This window comes from Suncus etruscus, chromosome 1, assembly GCF_024139225.1.
Source record: "Suncus etruscus isolate mSunEtr1 chromosome 1, mSunEtr1.pri.cur, whole genome shotgun sequence".
Lineage (NCBI taxonomy): Eukaryota > Metazoa > Chordata > Mammalia > Eulipotyphla > Soricidae > Suncus > Suncus etruscus.
Window position 1 is genome coordinate 165,814,848 of NC_064848.1, and position 20,591 is coordinate 165,835,438.

The following is a 20,591-nucleotide window of genomic DNA, read 5'->3' on the forward strand; positions in this document are numbered from 1 at the left end:
ACCTTTGGTCCTGGATTGGCTGCTTGCAAGGCAAACGCCGCTGTGCTATCTCTCCGGGCCCACAATATTACCAAATCTTTATTTATTGGTAACATACAGGTCTTCTGGGTCATCAGCTAACTTAAATTTCCTCCCAAGGGGACAGATCAATAGCACAGCAGGTAGGGTATTTGCCTTGTATGACCAATTCAGATTCAATCCCCAGTATCCCATATATGGTCCTTAGAATTTGCCAGTAATTGGAGTAATTCTGAGAGTATTTCCAAGAGTAAACCTGACAACCACTGAGGTGGCCCAAAAACAAAACAAAAAAATTTCCTTCTATCCGGCTTCTTTCCAGCTGGAGAGATAGCATGGAAGTAGGGCATTTACTTTGTATGCAGAAAGATGGTAGTTTGAATCCCGGCATCCCCTATGGTCCCCCAAGCTTGCCAGGAGCCATTTCTGAGCATAGAAGTAGGAGTAACTCCTGAGCACTGCCAGGTGTGACCCCCCTAAAAAAAAAAAGAATGATCATTGTAGGGACCAGAGCAATAGCACAGTGGAGAGGGTGTTTGCCTAGCAATGCAGCTGACTCAGGACCAAACCAGGTTCAATCCCCAGCATCAATATGGTACCCTGAGCCTGCCAAAAGCAATTTCTTTTTTTTTTTTTTTTTTTTTTTTTGGTTTTTGGGTCACACCCGGCAGTGCTCAGGGGTTACTCCTGGCTGTCTGCTCAGAAATAGCTCCTGGCAGGCACAGGGGACCATATGGGACACCGGGATTCGAACCAACCACCTTTGGTCCTGGATTGTCTACTTGCAAGGCAAACGCCGCTGTGCTATCTCTCCGGGCCCCAAAAGCAATTTCTAAGAGCAGAGCCAGGAGTAGTCCCTAAGTGCCGCCAGGTGTGACCCTAAATCCCCCCTCCCAAAATAAATGACCATTATAAATCAATTGATAAAAAAAAGGAGGGGTTTGGGATGTGGCTAGGTGGTAGTACTTTTGTTTTGTTTTGTTTTGTTTCTTTTTGTTTTTTTTTTGGGGGGGTCACACCCAGCCGCACTCAGGGGTTACTCCTGGCAGGCTCAGGGGATCATATGGGATGTCAGGATTCAAACTACCGACCTTCTGCATGCAAGGCAAATGCTTTACCTCCATGCTATCTCTCCGGCCCCGGTTTTTTGGTTTTTAACCCCTGTGACACTCAGCTTGAGATGCTCAGGGGTTACTCCAGGCTATGCGCTGAGAAATCACTCCTGGCTTGGGGCACCATATGGGATGCCAGCAATACTTTATTTATATATTAATTTGTTGTTGGGCCACACCCAGCAGTGCTCAGGGGTTATTCCTGACACTGCACTCAGAAATCACCCCTGGCAGATTGGGGGACCACATGGGATGCCAGGAATATAACCAGGTCCCTCCTGGGTTGGCTGCATGCAAGACAAACATCCTGCCGCTGTGCTATCTCTCAGACCCTAGTAATGGTAGCACTTTTGCTTTGCAACTGTGAAGCCCTGGTTTCAATTTGTTTTATTTGTTTGTTTGACACCCAGTGATGCTCAGGGATTACTCCAGGCTATGTGCTCAGAAATAGCTCCTGGCTTGGGAGACCATCTGGGATGCCGGGCATCAAACTGAGATCCGTCCTGGGATAGCCTTGTCACCCTACTGCTGCGCTACTGCTCTAAACCATGGTTTCAATTTTTATTTTTATTTATTTATTTATTTTGGTTTTCGGGTCACACCCGGCAGCCCTCAGGGATTACTCCTGGCTCTATGCTCAGAAATCCTCCTGGCAGGCTCAGGGGACCATATGGTATGCAGGGATTCGAACCACTGACCTTCTGCATGAAAGGCAAACGCCTTACCTCCATGCTATCTCTCCGACCCTCAAATTTATTTTATTTTATTTTTGGTTTTTGGGTCACACCCTGCGGCACTCAGGGGTTACTTCTGGCTCTGTGCTCAGATGTTTCTCCTTGGGGCCGAAGAGATAGCATGGAGGTAATGTGGTTGCCTTGCATGCAGAAGGTCAGTGGTTCAAATCCCGGCATCCCATATGGTCCCCTGAGTCTGCCAGAAGCAATTTCTATGCCAGGAAATAACCCCTGAACCAGAGCCAGGAGTAACCCCTGAACGCTGCTGGGTGTGACCCAAAAGCCAAAAAAAAAAAAAAAAAAGTCTCTCCTGGCAGGCTCGGGGGACCATATGGGCTCTGTGATTCAAACCAGGGTTTGTCCTGTGTTGGAGGCGTGCAAAGCAAATGCCTTACTGCTGTGCTATCGCTCCGGCCTCGTTTCAATTTTTAGAAACTATAAGTATAGGCTGTTGGACCCCAAGCATGGTATTTGGTGGCCCTGGTGACTCCTGATTCAAGCACCAAGCTGTCAGGTTCACAAAGCTGGACTTAAGTTGAACTGAGTATGACCAGGAGAGGGCCCAGACACCAAATACTACTATAATAAAAGCTATCTGGAGTCGAAAAATAGCTCAATAGGGTTGGAGCACATATTTTGTATGTAGGAGGCCCAGATTCATTCTATTACCACGTGATAACAGGTATGGTCCAAAACAAGAAAAGGAAGGAACCATGTGGGATGCCAACGATCAAACATGGGTCCATCCCAGATTGGCCACATGCAAGGCAAACATTTTACTGCTGTGCTATCATTCCGGCCCCATAATAAGGAACAATTTTTGGGAGGGGGGATCACACCTGGCAACACTCAAGGGTTACTTCTGGCTCTGCGCTCGGAAATCATTCCTGGCAGGCTCAGGGGATCATATGGGATGCTGGGAATCGAACCAGGGTCCTTCCGTAGTTGGCCACGAGCAAGGCAAAGACCTTACCATTGTGCTATCGTTCTGGCCCAGTAAGAAAATTTTAAAGAAAAAATAAAATTGAAGAAATTAGAAGACGGGGGCGGACGGAGCAATAGCCCATCGGTATGGCATTTGCCTTTCACGTGGCTGATCCAGGACGGACCGTGGTTCAATCCCCAACATCCCAGATAGTCCCCCAAGCCAGGATCGATTTCTGAGCGCATAGCTAGGAGTAACCCCTGAGCGTCACCGGTGTAGCACAAAATCAAAAAAAAAAAAAAAAACCCAAAAAAACAAAACAAAACAAAACAAAAAACTAGAAGAAAGGAAAGATAAAAAAAGAAAAGTGGGGCCGGGCAGTGGCGCTAGAGGTAAGGTGCCTGCCTTGCCTGCGCTAGCCTTGGAGGGACCGCGGTTCGATCCCCTGGCAACCCATATGGTCCCCCAAGCCAGGAGCAACTTCTGAGCACATAGCCAGGAGTAACCCCTGAGAGTTACTGGGTGTGGCCCAAAAAACCAAAAAAAAAAAAAAAAAGAAAAGGAGGACCAGGAGAGATAGCACAGTGGCGTTTGCCTTGCAAGCAGCCAATCCAGGACCAAAGGTGGTTGGTTCGAATCCTGGTGTCCCATATGGTCCCCCGTGCCTGCCAGGAGCTAGTTCTGAGCAGACAGCCAGGAGTAACCCTTGAGCATCACCGGATGTGGTCCAAAAACCAAAAAAAAAAAAAAAAAAAAAAAAAAAAAGAAGAGGTCAGAAAGACAGTACATTAAGTACCTGCCTTACACACAGCTAACCTAGATTTGATTCCTGGAATCCATTATGATATCCCAAACCTGACAGGAGTGATTCCTGAATGCAGAGCCAGGAGTTACTGCTGAGCCGATGAGCACTACTGGTTTTGGCAAAAAGGAAAAGAGAAAGAAAAAGAAAAGGAAGAAAGAAATGAAGGGAAGGAAAGAAGGAAGGAAGGAAGGAAGGACCCCTGAATGCGGCTGGGTGTGGCCCCAAACCCAATAAAATAAAATAAAATAAAATAAAATAAAATAAAATAAAATAAAATAAAATAAAATAAGATAAAATAAAAATAAAGGTCATCCTGCATTTAAAAATGAAAGATGATTTAATGTAACTGCCCATGAAATAAACTGTATATATTTTTTATTATTGGCTGCCCTATATTAGTGGCAACTTGTTCTTTGGGCAGATGGGCACCCAAAGAACATCAGAATATCATGTTCCAAAAAGCCTGTTTCTTCCACTTATTGAGCAAGGCAGCTTGAAGGCTGGCGCCTGAAGCCATTTGCAACCATCAGAGCATTTTGCTCTTCAAACTCTGGATCCACAAGGACAGAAAATAGTTCAAAAGGCTGGAGCATATGATAAGCACGAGGAAGCCTCAGGTTTCATCTCCTGACACCACATATTCCCTCACAAAATGTGAGAGATAGTAGGAGCAGGAGCAATAGTATAGTGAGTAGGGCTCTTGTCTTGCACAAGGGTAGATCCTATGCATCCCATATGACCTGAGCCCCTCTCGGACTGATCCCCGAGCACAGCCAAGAGTAAGCCGTGGGAGAGAGATAGACACAGAATAATCTCTCTCATCTATGGGATTTAAGAAAATAAAAGACATTATTATAATAATACCCAGATACAATAGAGATGAGGGCTAGAAGGAGCAGCCCACAGTATGAAACTTACCAACAAAGAGTGGTGAGTGCAGTTAGAGAAATAACTACACTAACAACTATCAGGACAATGGTAGTGAGTGAGAGAAGTAATATGCCTGTCTTGAATATCGGCAGGGGCAAGGGAGATAGGGAGCATTGGTGGTAGAAAGGTTGTACTGGTGAAGGGGGGTATTCTTTTTTTTTTTTTTTTGGTTTTTGGGTCACACCCGGCAGCGCTCAGGGGTGACTCCTGGCTCTATGCTCAGAAATCGCCCCTGACAGGCACAGAGGACCATATGGGATGCCGGGATTCGAACCACCGTCTTTCTGCATGAAAGGCAAACGCCTTACCTCCATGCTATCTCTCCGGTCCCATGGGTATTCTTGTTTTTTTATAACTGAAACCCAACTACAAAAAATATTTTTAATCATGGTACTTAAATAAAAATATTATTTAAAAAAAGTAATACTGGGGCCCGGAGAGATAGCACAGCGGCATTTGCCTTGCAAGCAGCCGATCCAGGACCAAAGGTGGTTGGTTCGAATCCCGGTGTCCCATATGGTCCCCCGTGCCTGCCAGGAGCTATTTCTGAGCAAACAGCCAGGAGTAACCCCTAAGCACTGCCGGGTGTGACCCAAAAACCAAAAAAAAAAAAAAGAAAAAAAAAAAAAAAGTAATACTTCAGGGGCCAGAGAGATAGCACAGTGGCGTTTGCCTTGCAAGCAGCCAATCCAGGACCTAAGGTGGTTGGTTCAAATCCCGGCATCCCATCTGGTTCTCCGTGCCTGCCAGGAGCTATTTTTGAGCAGATAGCCAGGAGTAACCCCTGAGCACCACCAAATGTGTCCCCCCCAAAAAAGTAATACTTCAATTATAAAAAAGGCATAATCCCTGAGTACCACTGGGTGTGTTCCAAAAAAGAAAAAAAGAGGGGCCAGAAAGATAGCATGGAGGTAGGGCATTTGCCTTGCATGCAGAAGGAGGTGGTTTGAACCCCAGCATCCCATATGGTCCCTTGAGCCTGCCAGGAGCTATTTCTGAGTGCAGAGCCAGGAGGGCCCCTGAATGCTGCCTGGTGAGACCCAAAACCAAGGGAAAAAAAGTAAGGGTATTAGACTCAGAACACAATTCTTGGGGCCTGAGCTATAGCACAGCAGTAGAGCATTGCCTTGCAAGAGGCCAACCCAGGACAGAAGGACAGACTCAGGTTCAATTCCCAGCATCCCACATGGTCCCCTGAGCCTGCCAGGAGAGATTTCTGGGATTATTATTATTATTATTATTATTAATTATTATTATTATTATTATTATTATTATTATTTTGGTTTTTGGGTCACACCCGGCAGTGCTTAGGGGTTACTACTCTCAGAAATCACTCCTGGGGGCTGGAGAGATAGCATGGATAGGGTGTTTGCCTTGCATGCAGAAGGACAGTGGTTCGAATCCCAGCATCCCATATGGTCCACTGAGCCTGCCATAACCAAAGAAAAATAAAGAACACCAATCTTGTGTCACAGAGGTTCTCTAGATGCACAGCTTCCATCCCTACAAAATCAAACTTGTAGTTCTAAAACCCATTCCCAAACTTACATCTTTGAGAGAAAAAAATAGCTCAACAAGATGAGAGCATAAGTTAATTGCACACAAGAGGCCTCCTTAGCTCTACGTGGTCTTCCTCTTTTCCTCCCAGCACCACAGAGGATAAACTGGAAGCAACGCCTCAGAAGAGAGACAAGAGTACTCCTGAAAACTGCTAAGTGGGGCTTCCAAACAACGAAAGGGCCTGAGTGATAATTCAGTGGTATTGCTTTTCTCCCTTTGACCATATAAGGCAGTGCTCAAGTAAGCCCTTGAGCACTGTCAGGTGTGGCCAAGGAAAAACCAAAAACCATCATACAATTTTTTAGAGGGTGGTAGTGGGAGGGGGGCATACCCATAGTGCTCAAAGGGTTATTTCTGGCTCTGTACTCCCTATTACTCCCAAATCTATCCAGCACCATATATAGTCCCTTGCGCACTACCAGGAGAGATCCCTTAGCACCACAGGATAAGATTCAAAAACACAAAGTTAGAGCAGGAGAAATAATACAGCTGGTACTGTGCTTGCCTTAAACACAGCCATCCTAGTTTTAAGCCTTAGTACTGCCAGGAGAAATAGATTCCTGAGCGCAGGACCAGGGATTAACACCTTTTCCAGAGTTTTTCTCCAGAAAATAATGACTTAAAATGAGGCTGGAGAGAAAGTACAGAGGGTTGGAGATTTGCCTCAAACACAGCCTACCCGGGTTCGATTTCTTAGTACTACTTATGGTCCCAGGAGTGATCTTAGAGTGCACTGTCAGGTGTGACAAATCCAAACCCCACATCCCTTATCCCCCCAAAAAAAATGTCCTGAAAACATATATAGTAGCTGATGTTCACAGGAGGGATAGCCCACAGAACGGCTGCTCCTTTGGGACAACTCACTGACCAATTCATTACAAAAAGCAAAGTTGGGGCCAGAGCGATAGCATAGCGGTAGGCCATTTGCTTTGCACAAGGCTGACCCGGGGCGGAATCAGGTTCGATCTCCGGCATCCCATATGGTCTCCCGAGCCTACCAGGGGCGATTTCTGATCCCAGAACCAGGAGTAACCCCTGAGTGCCGTCGGATGTAGCCCCAAAACCAAACCAAACCAAACAAAAGAAACAAATAAAAAGCAAAGTTGCGGACAACCCAATGCCACAGGATGTGAGGACTGAAAGAAAATCTTACAAAACTGAGCAGAAAGACCTAAAAAGACCCAATAGAAGGTTGCCGGCAAGTCCACTCCCACTAACACGCCTCCTTGGAAGCTCAGGATTCATGATTTGGTGATGTCAGGATCAAAAAGAAAAATAATTAATTTCCTTCTCTTGGCTTTGTGGGAAATGTAATCTTATTTAGGAAGCTGAGCTCAAAGGGCCTTTTGCAAAACTTAAGCAGCAGAATAAAACATTATAAATAGAGGGGCCAGAGCCACTCATTGAGCACTCATTTCAATAAGCAAAGTTGGGGCCAGATGATAGCACAGTGGTGGGGTGTTTGCCTTGCATAAGGCCGACCAGGGAGGGACAGAACCAGGTTCGATTCCCAGCATTTCATATGGTCTCCCGAGCCTGCCAGGAGCGATTTCTGAGTGCAGAGCCAGGAGTAACCCCTGAGCGCCGCCGGGTGTGGCCCAAAACACCTAAATAAATAAAACAAATAAATAAATAAATGATTAAAAATAAAATTATCATAATCTCTATAACCCCTTTCTTTTTTTGGGGGGCACACCCGGTGACTCGTAGGGGTTACTCCTGGCTATGCGCTCAGAAATCTCTCCTGGCTTGGGGGACCATATGGAACGCTGGGGAATCGAACCGTGGTCCCGTCCTGGGCTAGCGCGTGCAAGGCAGAAACCTTACCGCTTGCGGCCCCCCACCCTCTCCTTAGCTTATTCTTCACCAGGAAGGTCCCGCCCCCACCCACTCCACGCTCCACCCAACTATCTTCGGCCCCGCCCTCTTTCCACCGCTCGGCCAATCGGAAGCGCGGACCTTGTCCTCCCAGAGTGCCTTGCGGCCGTCATGGCGGCCCCCAGTCGCAGTGGGGCTCTTCTCCTTCGGAGCGCGTTAGGGTGCTGGCAGCTGGGCCCCGGCTCTGCCGCGGAGTGGGTGACTCGGCTTCCTTCTCCCCGGGGTTGTGGGCAGCGGTGTGTGTCCCGTGTCACGGGTACCGCTCTCTCAACTCCCCACGCACCGCCGGCTTGTCGCCGTTATGGTTCCCGCTCAGCTCTGGACCGCTTCTTAGGGATTACTCAGCCGGACAGTTCTTTGGCTCCTCCCGTCCCTGCCGTGTCCACAAACAGAGGTAAAGGTCCTAGGTAGACTTTTGCTGCTGTTGTTTTCGGGTCACACCCACCGGCCTCAGGGGTTACTCCTGGCTGTGCGCTCAGAAATCGCTCCTGGTTTGGGGGACCCGGCCAGGACTCCGGCCCTCTCCAGGAGCGATTTCTGAGCGCACAGCCAGGAGTACCCCTGAGCGTCGCCAGGTGTGACCATAAAACAAACAAAATTCTAAGTTTTCGAACCAGAGACCCAATCTGATGGGACTGCAAAAGAGCACGAAGTTGTAGGGCTACAACTAGTTGTAATTCTGGAAACTTGATCCAGTTAAAGTAGATTGTATGCCATATTCCAATATTTGAGTTGCATCTGAGAAATAGCACATCTAGGAGCCGGAGAGATAGCATGGAGGTAAGGCGTTTGCCTTTCATGCAGAAGGTCATTGGTTCAAATCCCATATGGTCCCCCGTGCCTGTCAGGGGCTATTTCTGAGCAGATAGCCAGGAGTAATCCCTGAGCACCGCCGGGTGTGGCCTAAAAAAACAAACAAAACAAAGAAATAGCACATCTATTATTCAGTAGTAAGACAGTATATAGAGGGGCCGGAGAGATAGCATGGAGGTAAGGCGTTTGCCTTTCATGCAGGAGGTCATCGGTTGGAATCCCGGCACCCCATATGGTCCCCTGTGCCTGCCAGGAGCAATTTCTGAGCCTGGAGCCAGAAATAACCCCTGAGCACTGCCGGGTGTGACCCAAAAAAACCACGAAAAAAAGAAAAAAAAAAAGACAGTATATATATATATATATATATATATATATATATATATATATATATATATATATATATATATATATATATATATAGAGTCTATAAGGGAGCTGGACACATGAAATGCAATGTTGGTTACCATGCAAGATCATAAGGTACTAATAAAGACTGGAGATATACAGTATAGTGGGTAAGGAGCTTGTCTTGCACCTGACTGATGTGGATTCGATCCTTGGCATCTCATATAGTCCCCTAGTATGGACAGAAATGATTTCTGCATGCAGAGTCAAGAGTTAACACCTGGGGGGCCCGGAGAGATAGCACAGCGGTGTTTGCCTTGCAAGCAGCCGATCCAGGACCTAAGGTGGTTGGTTCGAATCCCGGTGTCCCATATGGTCCCCCATGCCTGCCAGGAGCTATTTCTGAGCAGACAGCCAGGAGTAACCCCTGAGCAGGCTGGGTGTGACCCAAAAACCAAATAAATAAATAAATACTCTTGTTTTGGGCCCGGAGAGATAGCACAGCGGCGTTTGCCTTGCAAGCAGCCGATCCAGGACCAAAGGTGGTTGGTTCGAATCCCGGTGTCCCATATGGTCCCCTGTGCCTGCCAGGAGCTATTTCTGAGCAGACAGCCGGGAGTAACACCTGAGCACCGCTGGGTGTGACCCAAAAAACTAAAAAAAAAAAAAAAAAAAAAAAAAAGAAAGAGTTAACACCTGGGGCCGGGCGGTGGCGCTAAAGGTAAGGTGCCTGCCTTGCCTGCACTAGCCTTGGACGGACCGCGGTTCGATCCCCCGGTGTCCCATATGGTCCCCCAAGCCAGGAGCAACTTCTGAGCACATAGCCAGGAGTAACCCCTGAGCGTTACCGGGTGTGGCCCAAAAACCAAAAAAAAAAAAAAAAAAAGAGTTAACACCTGAGCACTGGCAGGTATGGCCAAAAAATAAAAATAAGCGCTAGAGCAATAGCATAGCGGTAGGACATTTGCCTTGCAGGCAGTTGACCAAGGACAGACCTGGGTTCGATCCTCGGTGTTCTATATGGTCCCCCTGAGTCAGGAACGATTTCAGAGCACATAGCCAGGCGTAACCCCTGAGCATCACCAGCTGTGGTCCAAAAACCAAAAAATATGTAAGAAATAAAAATAAAGGGCCGGAGCAGTGGTGCAAGCAGTAAGGCATGTTTGCCTTGCACGCACGCGTCTGATCTAGGACGGAGCACAGTTCGATCCCCTGGCGTCCCATATGGTCCCCAAAGCCAGGATCGATTTCTAAGCACATAGCCAGGAGTAACCTCTGAGCATCACAGGGTGTGGCTCAAAAACAAAACAAAAAATATTTGATTCAGAGTGATAGTGCAGTGGTAGGGTGTTTGCCTTGCAAACGGCTGACCCAGGATGGACCTCGGTTATATCCCTGGTATGCCCTAAGCCAGGAGTGATTTCTGAGTGCTTAGCCAGGAGGAACCCTCGAGCGTCACTAGGTGTGGCCCAAAAACCAAAAAAAAAAAGTTTGATTTTTGGACATACCTAGCAGTGCTCAGAGTTTCCTCCTGGCTCTTCCCTCAAGTTTTACCTCCTTGTGGGTTTGAGGGACCATAATGGGGTGCCGATGATCAAGCCCAGGTGGATCCCTTGCAAGGCAAATGCCCTTCCCCTATTCTGTCACTCTTGGCCCCTTCCCACAATAATTGCATACTGATTATTATGTATCTTGCTGAGTAGTTAGACATAATTGCCAATTGTAGGAACCACTAATATAATCTCTGTATAAAGAAAATTAGAGATGTTAGAGAAATAGAGAAAATCGTAGACAAATGAAATGAACAAACTAAGTTTCAAAGCTAGGTTTGTCTTCATTCTGGTGCACTGATTTGTATTCCCGCTTCTTTTGTGTGTGGGTATGTCGGCTGTTACAGAATATTAGGATTGTATTCTCCCCCTCAACCCCTTTTACTTTCTCTACAGGTGAACAGGATCTCCTTGTGGTCCATCCCCCTGACATGCCTGAGAATTCCCAGGTCCTCCGAGTAGTCCTCCTAGGTGCCCCAAATGCTGGGAAGTCGACATTATCCAACCACCTGCTGGGCCGAAAAGTATGTTGCATCCTTGACCATCCCACCCTTTTTATATCTCTCTTGTGTGTGTATCTGTATAAGAGAAAGAATAGCAGGGGCTAAGATAAGGAAGGATTTGAGATGCCATTTGAGGCTTCTTTATTTATGGCAGGTGTTCCCAGTGTCCAAGAAGGTGCATACCACTCGATGCCAAGCTCTGGGAGTCATCACAGAGAAGGAGACTCAGGTGGTAGGTACCTGCAGAGAAAATTCAGGGAACATAATAAAGTGGGAAACTAATTGAATCTACCTTATGTTAAGCCAGATAAATCATGTTTAGACTCACTTCTCTGAGTAAGGAGGAGAAGAGGCTTCTTTTTTAAAAAAAAAAATTTTAGACCACTCCTTACAAGATTAGCCCTTCAGCACATGAAACTGGCCTTCCAGCCCTCAGAGCTACTATCTCCTTAGACCAAGATTCTTTTTTTGGGGGGAGGGGGAGGGTGTGAGATTAACTCCTGGCTTTGGGATCAGTCTTTTTTTTTTTTTTTTTTTTTGGTTTTTGGGTCACACCCGGTGGTGCTCAGGGGTTACTCCTGGCTGTCTGCTCAGAAATAGCTCCTGGCAGGCACGGGGGACCATATGGGACACCGGGATTCGAACCAACCACCTTTGGTCCTGGATCGGCTGCTTGCAAGGCAAATGCCGCTGTGCTATCTCTCCGGGCCCTGGGATCAGTCTTGGCAGAGATCTAGGAACTATACGGGGTGCTGTGGTCAAGCATCCTACCCACTGTACTATCACTCCTGCCCAGGGACTCTCTTCTTTAGGCTCAGTTGTCTTATTTCCTTTTCTCTTCTGGTTGATAAAAGATCTTTTTATTTTGTTGGTTTTGTTTTGTTTTTTTGTATCACACCCAACAATGTTCAGGGGTTACTTCTGGCTCTGCACTCAGGAATCATTCCTGGTGGACTTGGGGGACCACTGTACTATTGCTCTAGCCCTATTTATTTATTTTTTTTTGTTTTGTTTTTGGGCCACACCCATTTGACGCTCAGGGGTTACTCCTGGCTATGTGCTCAGAAATCGCCCCTGGCTTGGGGGGACCATATGGGACGCCGTGGGGGGGGGGGTCCTTCCTTGGCTAGTGCTTGCAAGGCAGACACCTTACCTCCAGCGCCACCTACCCGGCCCCTATTTGTTTGTTTTATTGGAGGGTGGTGGTGGTGGAATACCTAATGGTGCTCAGAGCTTGTTTCTGCTTCTTTACTCAGGCATCACTCTTTTTTTTATTCAGTTTTGTTTTTGTTTTTGGCCACACCCTGTGATGCTCAGGGGTTACTCCTGGCTATGTGCTCAAAAATCGCTCCTGGCTTGGAGGTGGGAAGTTTGCCTTGCGGTGGTTCGAATCCCAGCATCCCATACGGTCCACTGAGCCTGCCAGGAGTGATTTCTGAGCATAGAGTTAGGAGTAACCCCTGAGCACTGCTGGGTGTGACCCAAAAACCAAAAAAAAAGAAAAGAAAAGAAAGAAAAAGAGAAAAGGAAATGGCTCCTAGCTTGGGGGACCACATGGGACACCGCTGGGGGATCAAAGTGTGGTCCGTCCTAGGCTAGTGTTGGCAAGGCAGACGCCTTACTGCTCCGTGCCATTACTTTGGCCCCATCACTCTTTTTTTATTGTAGTTTTTTTTATTTTTGGGCCACACCCAATGACGCATGGTGTTACTCCTGTCTCTATGCTCAGAAATCGCTTTTGGCAGGCTCAGGGGACCATATGGGGTGCTGGGAACCAAACCCAGGTCAATCCTGGGTCGGCCACATGCAAGGCAAACACCCTACCGCTGTGCTATCTCTTTAGCCCTTCAGGCATCATGCACAAGGTACCATATGGGGTATGGGGTTCAAACCCGGTGTGCCACATGCAAAGCCTTACCCACTTACTATCTCCAGCCCCATCAAAAATACCTCTTTTTTTTGATGCTTGCTTTTGGGGGTGGGGTGGCAGTATTCATTACTTATTTCTGGCTCTCTGCTCAAGGATTAATCATGGAGATTTAGGGGACCATATGCAGTAACAGGGATCAAACCTGGATCAGCTAATATAGGGCAAGTGCCTGCCCTACCCACTTTAATATATCATCAGCGGGATGGGGCTTGAGCAGTAGGACATTTGCCTTGCATGCAGCCAACCCAGGATGGACCTGGGTTCAATTCCCAGTATCTCATATGGTCCCCAGCGGCCGGAGTGATAGTACAGCAGGAGGTTGTTTGCCTTGCCCACAGCTGACCCCGGTTTAATCCCCAGCATCTCATATGGTCCCTTGAGCCTGCCAAGAGTGATTTCTGGGTGCAGAGCCAGGAATCAACCCTAAGTGATGCTGGGTGTGGCCCAAACACCAAAAAAACAAAAATTAAAACTATTGAGGACAGAATGATAGCACAAGGACTAGGGCATTTACCTTGTATGCAGCCAACTTAAATTGGATTCCAGGCATCTCATATGGTCCCCCAAACCTACCAGGAGTAATTTCTTTTTTGTGGGGGCGGTCACACCCAGAAGCCCTCAGGGGTTACTCCTGGCTTTACACTCAGAAATCGCTCCTGGCAGGCTGGGGGACCACATGGGATGCTGGTATTTGAACCCCTGACCTTCTGCATGCAAGGCAAATGCCTTACCTCCATGCTATTTCTCCTGCCCTATTTATTTTATTTTATTTTTTGGGCCACACCCGGCGGTGCTCAGGGGATACTCCTGGCTGTCTGCTTAGAAATAGCTCCTGGCAGGCACGGAGGACCATATGGGACACCGGGATTTGAAGCAATCACCTTTGGTCCTGGATCAGCTGCTTGCAAGGCAAATGCCACTGTGCTATCTCTCTGGGCCCTATTTTTTGTTTTTGTTGTTGTTTTTGTTTGTTTGTTTTAGGGCCACAACTTGCTATATGCTCGGTTTATTCCTGACTGCACTCAGGAATTATTTCTGGAAGTGCTTGGAGCATCTTGGGATGCTTGAAAGACTATATGGGATGCAAGGAAAGCAACCTATGCACTACATTATCTTTCCAATCAAGTCTTTTTGTGGGGCCGGAGAGATAGCATGGAGGTAAGGCATTTACCTTGTGTGCAGAAGGTTGGTGGTTCGAATTCCGGCATCCCATATTGTCCCCCGAGCCTGCCAGGAATGAATTCTGAGCGTGGAGCCAGGAGTGACCCCTAAGCGTTGCCAGGTATGACCCCCCATCCCGCCCCCCCCCCCAAATAAAGAAATATCCTTGGGGCCGGAGAGATAGCACAGAGGCGTTTGCCTTGCAAGCAGCCGATCCAGGACCTAAGGTGGTTGGTTCAAATCCCGGTGTCCCATATGGTCCCCCGTGCCTGCCAGGAGCTATTTCTGAGCAGACAGCCAGGAGTAACCCCTGAGCAATGCCGGGTGTGGCCCAAAAACCAAAAAGTTTGTTTTTGTTTTTGTTTTTGTGTCGCACCAGTGGTGTTCAGAGATTAGTACTGACTCTGCACTCAGAAATCATTCCTGCTGGGGCCGTAGAAATAGGACAGGTGTAGGGTGTTTTCCTTGCAAGCAGCCAAAAGGTGGTTCAAATCCCGGCATCCCATATGCCCTCGCCTCCCCCCTTACCCAACCCACCCCCCGTGCCTGCCAAAAGCAATTTTTGAGCGCAAAGCCAGGATTTATCCTGAGCACCACCAGGTGTGACTCCAACATAACAAAACAACAGCAAAAAACCCTGGAGTAGAAATCATTCCTTCTGATGGGGCCGGAGAGATAGCATGGAGGTATGGCATTTGCCTTACATGCAGAAGGACAGTGGTTCGAATCCCGGAATCCTATATGGTCCCCCAAGGTGCCAGGAGTGATTTCTGAGCATAGAGCCAGGAGTGACCCAAAAACCAAAAAATAAGAAAAAAAAAAAAAAGAAATCATTCCTGCTAGGCTTGGGTGACTCTATGAGGTGCCAGGGATTGAACCAAGGTCAGTGTTGTGCAAGACAGGTGCTCTATTTGCTGTACTATGTCTTTGATCCCAAAATAATAGTCAATACCATTCAACTATTTATCTTCTTTCTCCTGAATCCTGTCTAGAATTAAAACAAAGCTGGAGGCTTAAAATCTAAAATCAGGGGGCCGGGAAGGTGGCGCTAGAGGTAAGGTGTCTGCCTTACAAGCGCTAGCCAAGAACGGACCGCGGTTCGATCCCCCGGCGTCCCATATGGTCCCCCCAAGCCAGGGGCGATTTCTGAGCACATAGCCAGGAGTAACCCCTGAGCGTCAAACGGGTGTGGCCCAAAAACCAAAAAAAAAAAAAAAAAAATCTAAAATCAGGGGCCAGAGAGTTAGCACAGTAGTAGGGCATTTGTCTTGCAAGCGACTGACCCAGGACCAACGGTGATTCGAATCCCAGCATCCCATATGGTCCCCTGTGCCTGCCAAGAGTCATTTCTCAGTGCACAGTGAGGAGTAACTCCTGAGCGCCGCCGGGTAGGGCCCAAAAACTAAAAAAAAAAAATCCAAAATCAATGTCATCTTTATACTATCCATCTATTTTTCCTCCAGAGACCTGGGCACCTTTCCTTTTTGTTTTGATATTTTGGTGTTGGGATCAAACCCACAGCCTCATATACAGAAGGCATGTGATCTGTCATTGACTCTATCCCAAGCCCCTTTTTCAAAAATTTTTTTTCGGGTCCGGAGAGATAGCATGGAGGAAAGGCATTTGCCTTTCATGCAGAAGGTCAGTGGTTCGAATCCCGGCATCCCATGTGGTCCCCCGAGCCTGCCAGGAGCGATTTCTGAGCGTGGAGCCAGGAGTAACCCCTGAGCGCTGCCGGGTGTGACCCAAAAACCAAAAAAAAAAAAAAAAAAAAAAAAAATTTTTTTTTCATGCATATGAGGGTGACCACAGCCTTCTTTGCTCTGTGCTTACTTCTGGCTCTGCTCTCAGGGGTCACTCCTGAAAGGACTTGAGGGACCATATGTGGTGTCAGGGTCAAACCCAAATTGGCCACGTGTAAGGCAAATACTTTACCTGCTTTACTATCTAGCCCTGTGTTCTGATTTTTAAAGAATGGTACTATTGTTTGTTTGGTTTTTTTTGGTTTTTGGGCCACACCCGTTTGATGCTCAGGGGTTACTCCTGACTATGCGCTCAGAAATCACCCCTGGCTTGGGGGAACCATATGGGACACGGGTGGGGGGGGGATCGAACCGTGGTCCGTCCTACGCTAGCGCATGCAAGGCAGACACCTTACCTCTAGCACCACCTTCCCGGCCACAGAATGGTACTATTGTTATTTGAACTATACCCAGCTTTGTTTAGGGTTTACTCCCAGCTTGGGGAGTTGCTCCTGGCTGTGCTCAGGTATAGTGCTGAGAATTGAACCCAGAGCCTCTCATACAAGGTAAGTGCTCTACCACTGAGCCACATCCTCAGCCCAGTTTTTGTTTGTGAAGGAACCATACACAGCAGTGCTTAGGGACTCCTCCCCATTTGATGCTTGGGAATGACTTCTGGCATTGCTGGCACCATGCAGGGCACCATCCAACTCAGGCCTCTGCATGCAACACTTGTGCTCCTGCCCTCTTTTCTGATTTTAGATCCTTCTGGACACACCTGGCCTCATCAACCCCGTTAAACAGAAAAGGTAATAGAGACAGGTGGTAGTTGGGGAAAAGCTGTTGGGGGGGGGGGCGGGTATATTCTTCCCAGGGATGGAGAAGCTTAGGAACACATCTATCCTAAGACCTTTCCTGACCCTTCCATACTGTATTGTCCTGTAGGCACAACCTGGAATCCTCTTTGTTGGAAGACCCATGGAAGAGCATGGAATCTGCTGATCTGGGTTAGGATGGGAATCTGCAACCCAATTTACAATGGTCATAGCCTCTCATTTCTGGTAGTTGAGGGGCAAAGATTTGCCAGAGTCCATGCCAAGGAACTTTTGGGGTTTGGATTTGGGGAAAGAGTGCTCATTCCCTTTTGTTCTTCCCCTACTCTGCCACTTCTAGTTGTGGTTCTTGTGGATGTCTCAGACAAGTGGACTCGAAGCCAGCTTAGTCCCCAGCTGCTCCAGTGTTTGACTCAGTTTTCCCACATCCCCAGCATCCTTGTCATGAACAAGGTGAGCACTATTGAGCTAAGAAAAAGTTTTACTTCCCACCAAGGATCTTGAGTTTTGCTGATTGCATCCTCTGTGTCTCCCCCACTGCCTCAGGTAGATTGCCTGAAGCAGAAGTCAGACCTCCTGGAACTCACAGCAGCTCTCACTAATGGTGTGGTCAATGGCAAGAAGCTCCAGATAAAGCAAGCCTTCCGCTCAGGCACACGTTGTCCCACCCCAGTGATGAAAAACCCAGCCCCAGAGTCTGTGGAAGGCCCTCAGAGGACTGGCTGGCCCCACTTCCAGGAGATCTTCATGTTGTCAGCCCTGAGCCAAGAGGATGTGCAAACACTGAAGGTCCATTAAATTCTTAAAAGCATTGGTCATATGGAGATAAATTTTTCAGGGCTGGAGAGGAAAGGAATGAAAGCATTTGCCTCTCATGCAACTGACCCATCCAGTGCCCCCTCCTATGGTCCTCTGAGCAGAGCTAGGAGTAGCTCCTGACCACTGAGAATATGGTCCAAGTCACTCCTTCCCCCTGCACAAATCACAAGGTTTTGCACTCCTCTTAGAAGGGAAGGTGAGTAGAAAAGTGATGGTTGGAACCAAGAAGCCTTTTTCTTCCTCTGTGCCTACAGCAGTACCTTCTGTCTCAGGCCCACCCAGGGCCCTGGGAGTTCCACAGTGGAGTCCTTACTAGCCAGACGCCTGAAGAGATATGTGCCAACTTCATCCGGGAGAAGCTTCTAGAACATCTGCCCAAGGAGGTGCCCTACAGTGTGCAGCAGGTGTGGGCCTAATGTGGGGGGTTCCACTAGGACACCTGTCCCTGAGAGGCAGAGGTGTGAGCCTGCTGAACTAACCATGATGTCTTCCCATGCAGAGGACCATAATGTGGGAGGAAGGACCCAGTGGGGAGCTAGTGATAGTGCAGAACCTTCTGGTGCCTAAAGAATCTCATGTGGTAAGTAGGACTTCATTTGGAGGGGGCACTAGACCGAGTTAGTTCCCCCACCACTCATGCATGCAAGCCCAGAGGGCCTGCTCACTCTTCTCATCCTCTCACTCCTGTCCTCAGAGGCTCCTGATAGGGGCAAAGGGGCAGCTGATCTCCCAGATTGCACAGGAGGTGTCCCAGGACCTTATGGATGTCTTTCTCTGCAATGTTCAGCTGCGTCTAACTGTGAAGCTCCTCAAGTGAGTGTCCTCTACTACTGCCTTCCTGAAGGATCTCAGCCCTAACTGACTCCTGCTGGCCTGGGCTTTTTGCTCAGTCTACCCAGCAGTGTCTCCTGGTAGAGGAAGTAATGCACCTTAGCTCAGACCCCAGAATTTCCCCCTTTGGGTCCCCACTGCTCAGACTTGAAAACTTGGCTCTTTGATTCTCATCAGAGCAGGACCACTCTCCTTCCAGCTGACTTGGGCTCCCAGTTTGTCTTGCTTATTTTCTTCACCTTGAGGCCATAAAAGGACTCAGAGAATGTGTTCTAAGTGAGATAATGCCTCTGAGCTATGTCCCTCCCTTGTTTCCCCTCCCACTTATAAATAAAATGAAAAGACAAGCATTCTGGTCTGTTACTTTATTTCTGGAAAACTGGGAAGAAATGGACTGGAAGCTGGAGTGATAATACAGTGGGTAGGACTCATGGCCACATCATATGGTCCCCCAACCCCATCAGGAGTGATTTTTGAGTGCAGAGCCAGGAGTAATCCCTGAGTGCTGCTGGGTGTGTCCCATTAAAACAAGCAAAAAAATGAGGCCAAAGCGACAGATAGTACAATGGGTAGGGCACTTAACTTAAGACTATGCAGACCCAGGTTCAATCTGCAGCATCCTGTATGTTCCCCCAGCACAGCCAGGAATAATTCCTGAACCAGGGTATGCTCCACACCCCCCTCCAAAAAAAAAAGAGAGACCCTTTCCCTGTTCCTTCACCCCCACCCTCTCTTCTCTCTCCTCTTCAAAGCATCTGTTCCAGGGTGTCTTCTTGGCACAGTTTTTCGGGGTGCAGCAAGAGAACCGTTACCATTACTAAACTCAGTAATGGTAACGGTTTCCTCGCCACTCCCCAAGTGCCTTGGAGATCGGCAAGCAGCAAGAGGCCAAGCTGTGCACCCCGCTCCAGCACTGAGGGTGCCCGGACTAGTACATCATCTATACTGTAGTGTCTCATTGCAAACTTACAGTATATGATGATATCCCAGTCAGGGTCCTGCAGAGGTGCAGGGAGCGGGGCTTTGAGGAGGCCTGTGGGCAAGACCACCAGGGATTCTCAGAAAAGAGGACATCTAGCTCCCTCTCTCCTCCGCCTTGGTTCCTGGGACCCAATCTTGATTCTCGAGGTCTTTCTAGGAAGAGGAGTACCCCAAGATACCCTGCAAAGCTAGAGTAAGAGCCCTCCTTTGGCACCACGCAGTAGAGGGAAAGGAGACAGGTGGAAAGGAGATGGAATGTTCCTCTGGCCAGACCAGCAGGCCGTGTGGACAGACCTACAGGAGGCTCTTACCTGGAGTTGGCCTGGCCCCTGCAGAGAAACAGATCCTGGGATGGAGGGAGGCCTGATCCCATCTCTCCACTCAAGCGGTTTGCCTTTTAATCCATTGGCCCCTCCCCTGGGTGGGGCACTCCCCCCTTCTAAGGGGCCTTGCCTCTTAACCCTTTTCTTGCTGGACTCCTTGGAGAAAGGCCAGCAGGAAGGCGGGAAGGCTCCTCTCCCTCTTAGGCCTTTCCTCACCTATTCTTCTCTGTATCTGGTCAAGCCTAAAGGCCCTTTTAGTTCAGCCCCTTCAGTTCTATCGCCTGAAGGGAGTCAGGGAGGGGAAAGAACAGCCGCTGAGCCCTCAGGGTGTGACTGAGCTGGGAGCTGGAGTGCTGGAGGGGTTTGGTTTTGTTTGGAATGTATCTGGCTCACCTCAGCCCTAGTAGGTTCCCTGAGTAGGGTTTTTGGGGGCCACGCTCATGGGTACTTAGGGCTTACTCCTGGGGCCTCATTCAGTCTTGGTAGGTTCAGGGTCCATATAGTGTACAGGGGATCAAACCTGGGCCAGCTGCATGCAAGGCAAACTCTACCTGCTCTATCACTCTGGTCCAGTGCTAGATTTGAGGATATCTGAACCTTAAACTCAAACCTGTGTGATCACAGCACTTACAGTGAGTGCCTAAAACCTTTCCTGACCCCCTCGGTGTCTTCCCTGACCCTCATTTGCCCTCCAAATGAGAGACTCCTGAAGTAGAGGATGTGGAGTCCAGAGCTCTGTAGATTGCATTGCACCCCCATTTTGGGACTTTTGATTCTCTGCTCTCTTCCTTCCCATAA

At 48.3% G+C, this 20,591-nt stretch overlaps 2 protein-coding genes across 2 annotated transcripts in view; both read left to right on the forward strand.

The window, feature by feature from the left end:
• RPL23A (ribosomal protein L23a) overlaps positions 1–9,802 on the forward strand; it is a 130,740-nt gene extending 120,938 nt beyond the window's left edge. The window contains exon 6 of the mRNA XM_049772741.1: positions 9,775–9,802. The gene's annotated coding sequence lies outside the window, so the exon portion shown is untranslated. The remainder of the gene's footprint in view (positions 1–9,774) is intronic.
• ERAL1 (Era like 12S mitochondrial rRNA chaperone 1) lies at positions 8,074–18,628 on the forward strand. The gene is made up of 10 exons (XM_049772110.1): positions 8,074–8,356; positions 11,067–11,194; positions 11,328–11,405; positions 16,769–16,815; positions 16,952–17,013; positions 17,180–17,292; positions 17,386–17,628; positions 17,913–18,062; positions 18,158–18,238; positions 18,353–18,628. Exons 1-10 carry the CDS (start codon positions 8,074–8,076, stop codon positions 18,473–18,475), a joined length of 1,308 nt encoding a protein of 435 aa, XP_049628067.1. The 3' UTR covers positions 18,476–18,628.
• Positions 18,629–20,591: the final 1,963 nt, after the last annotated feature.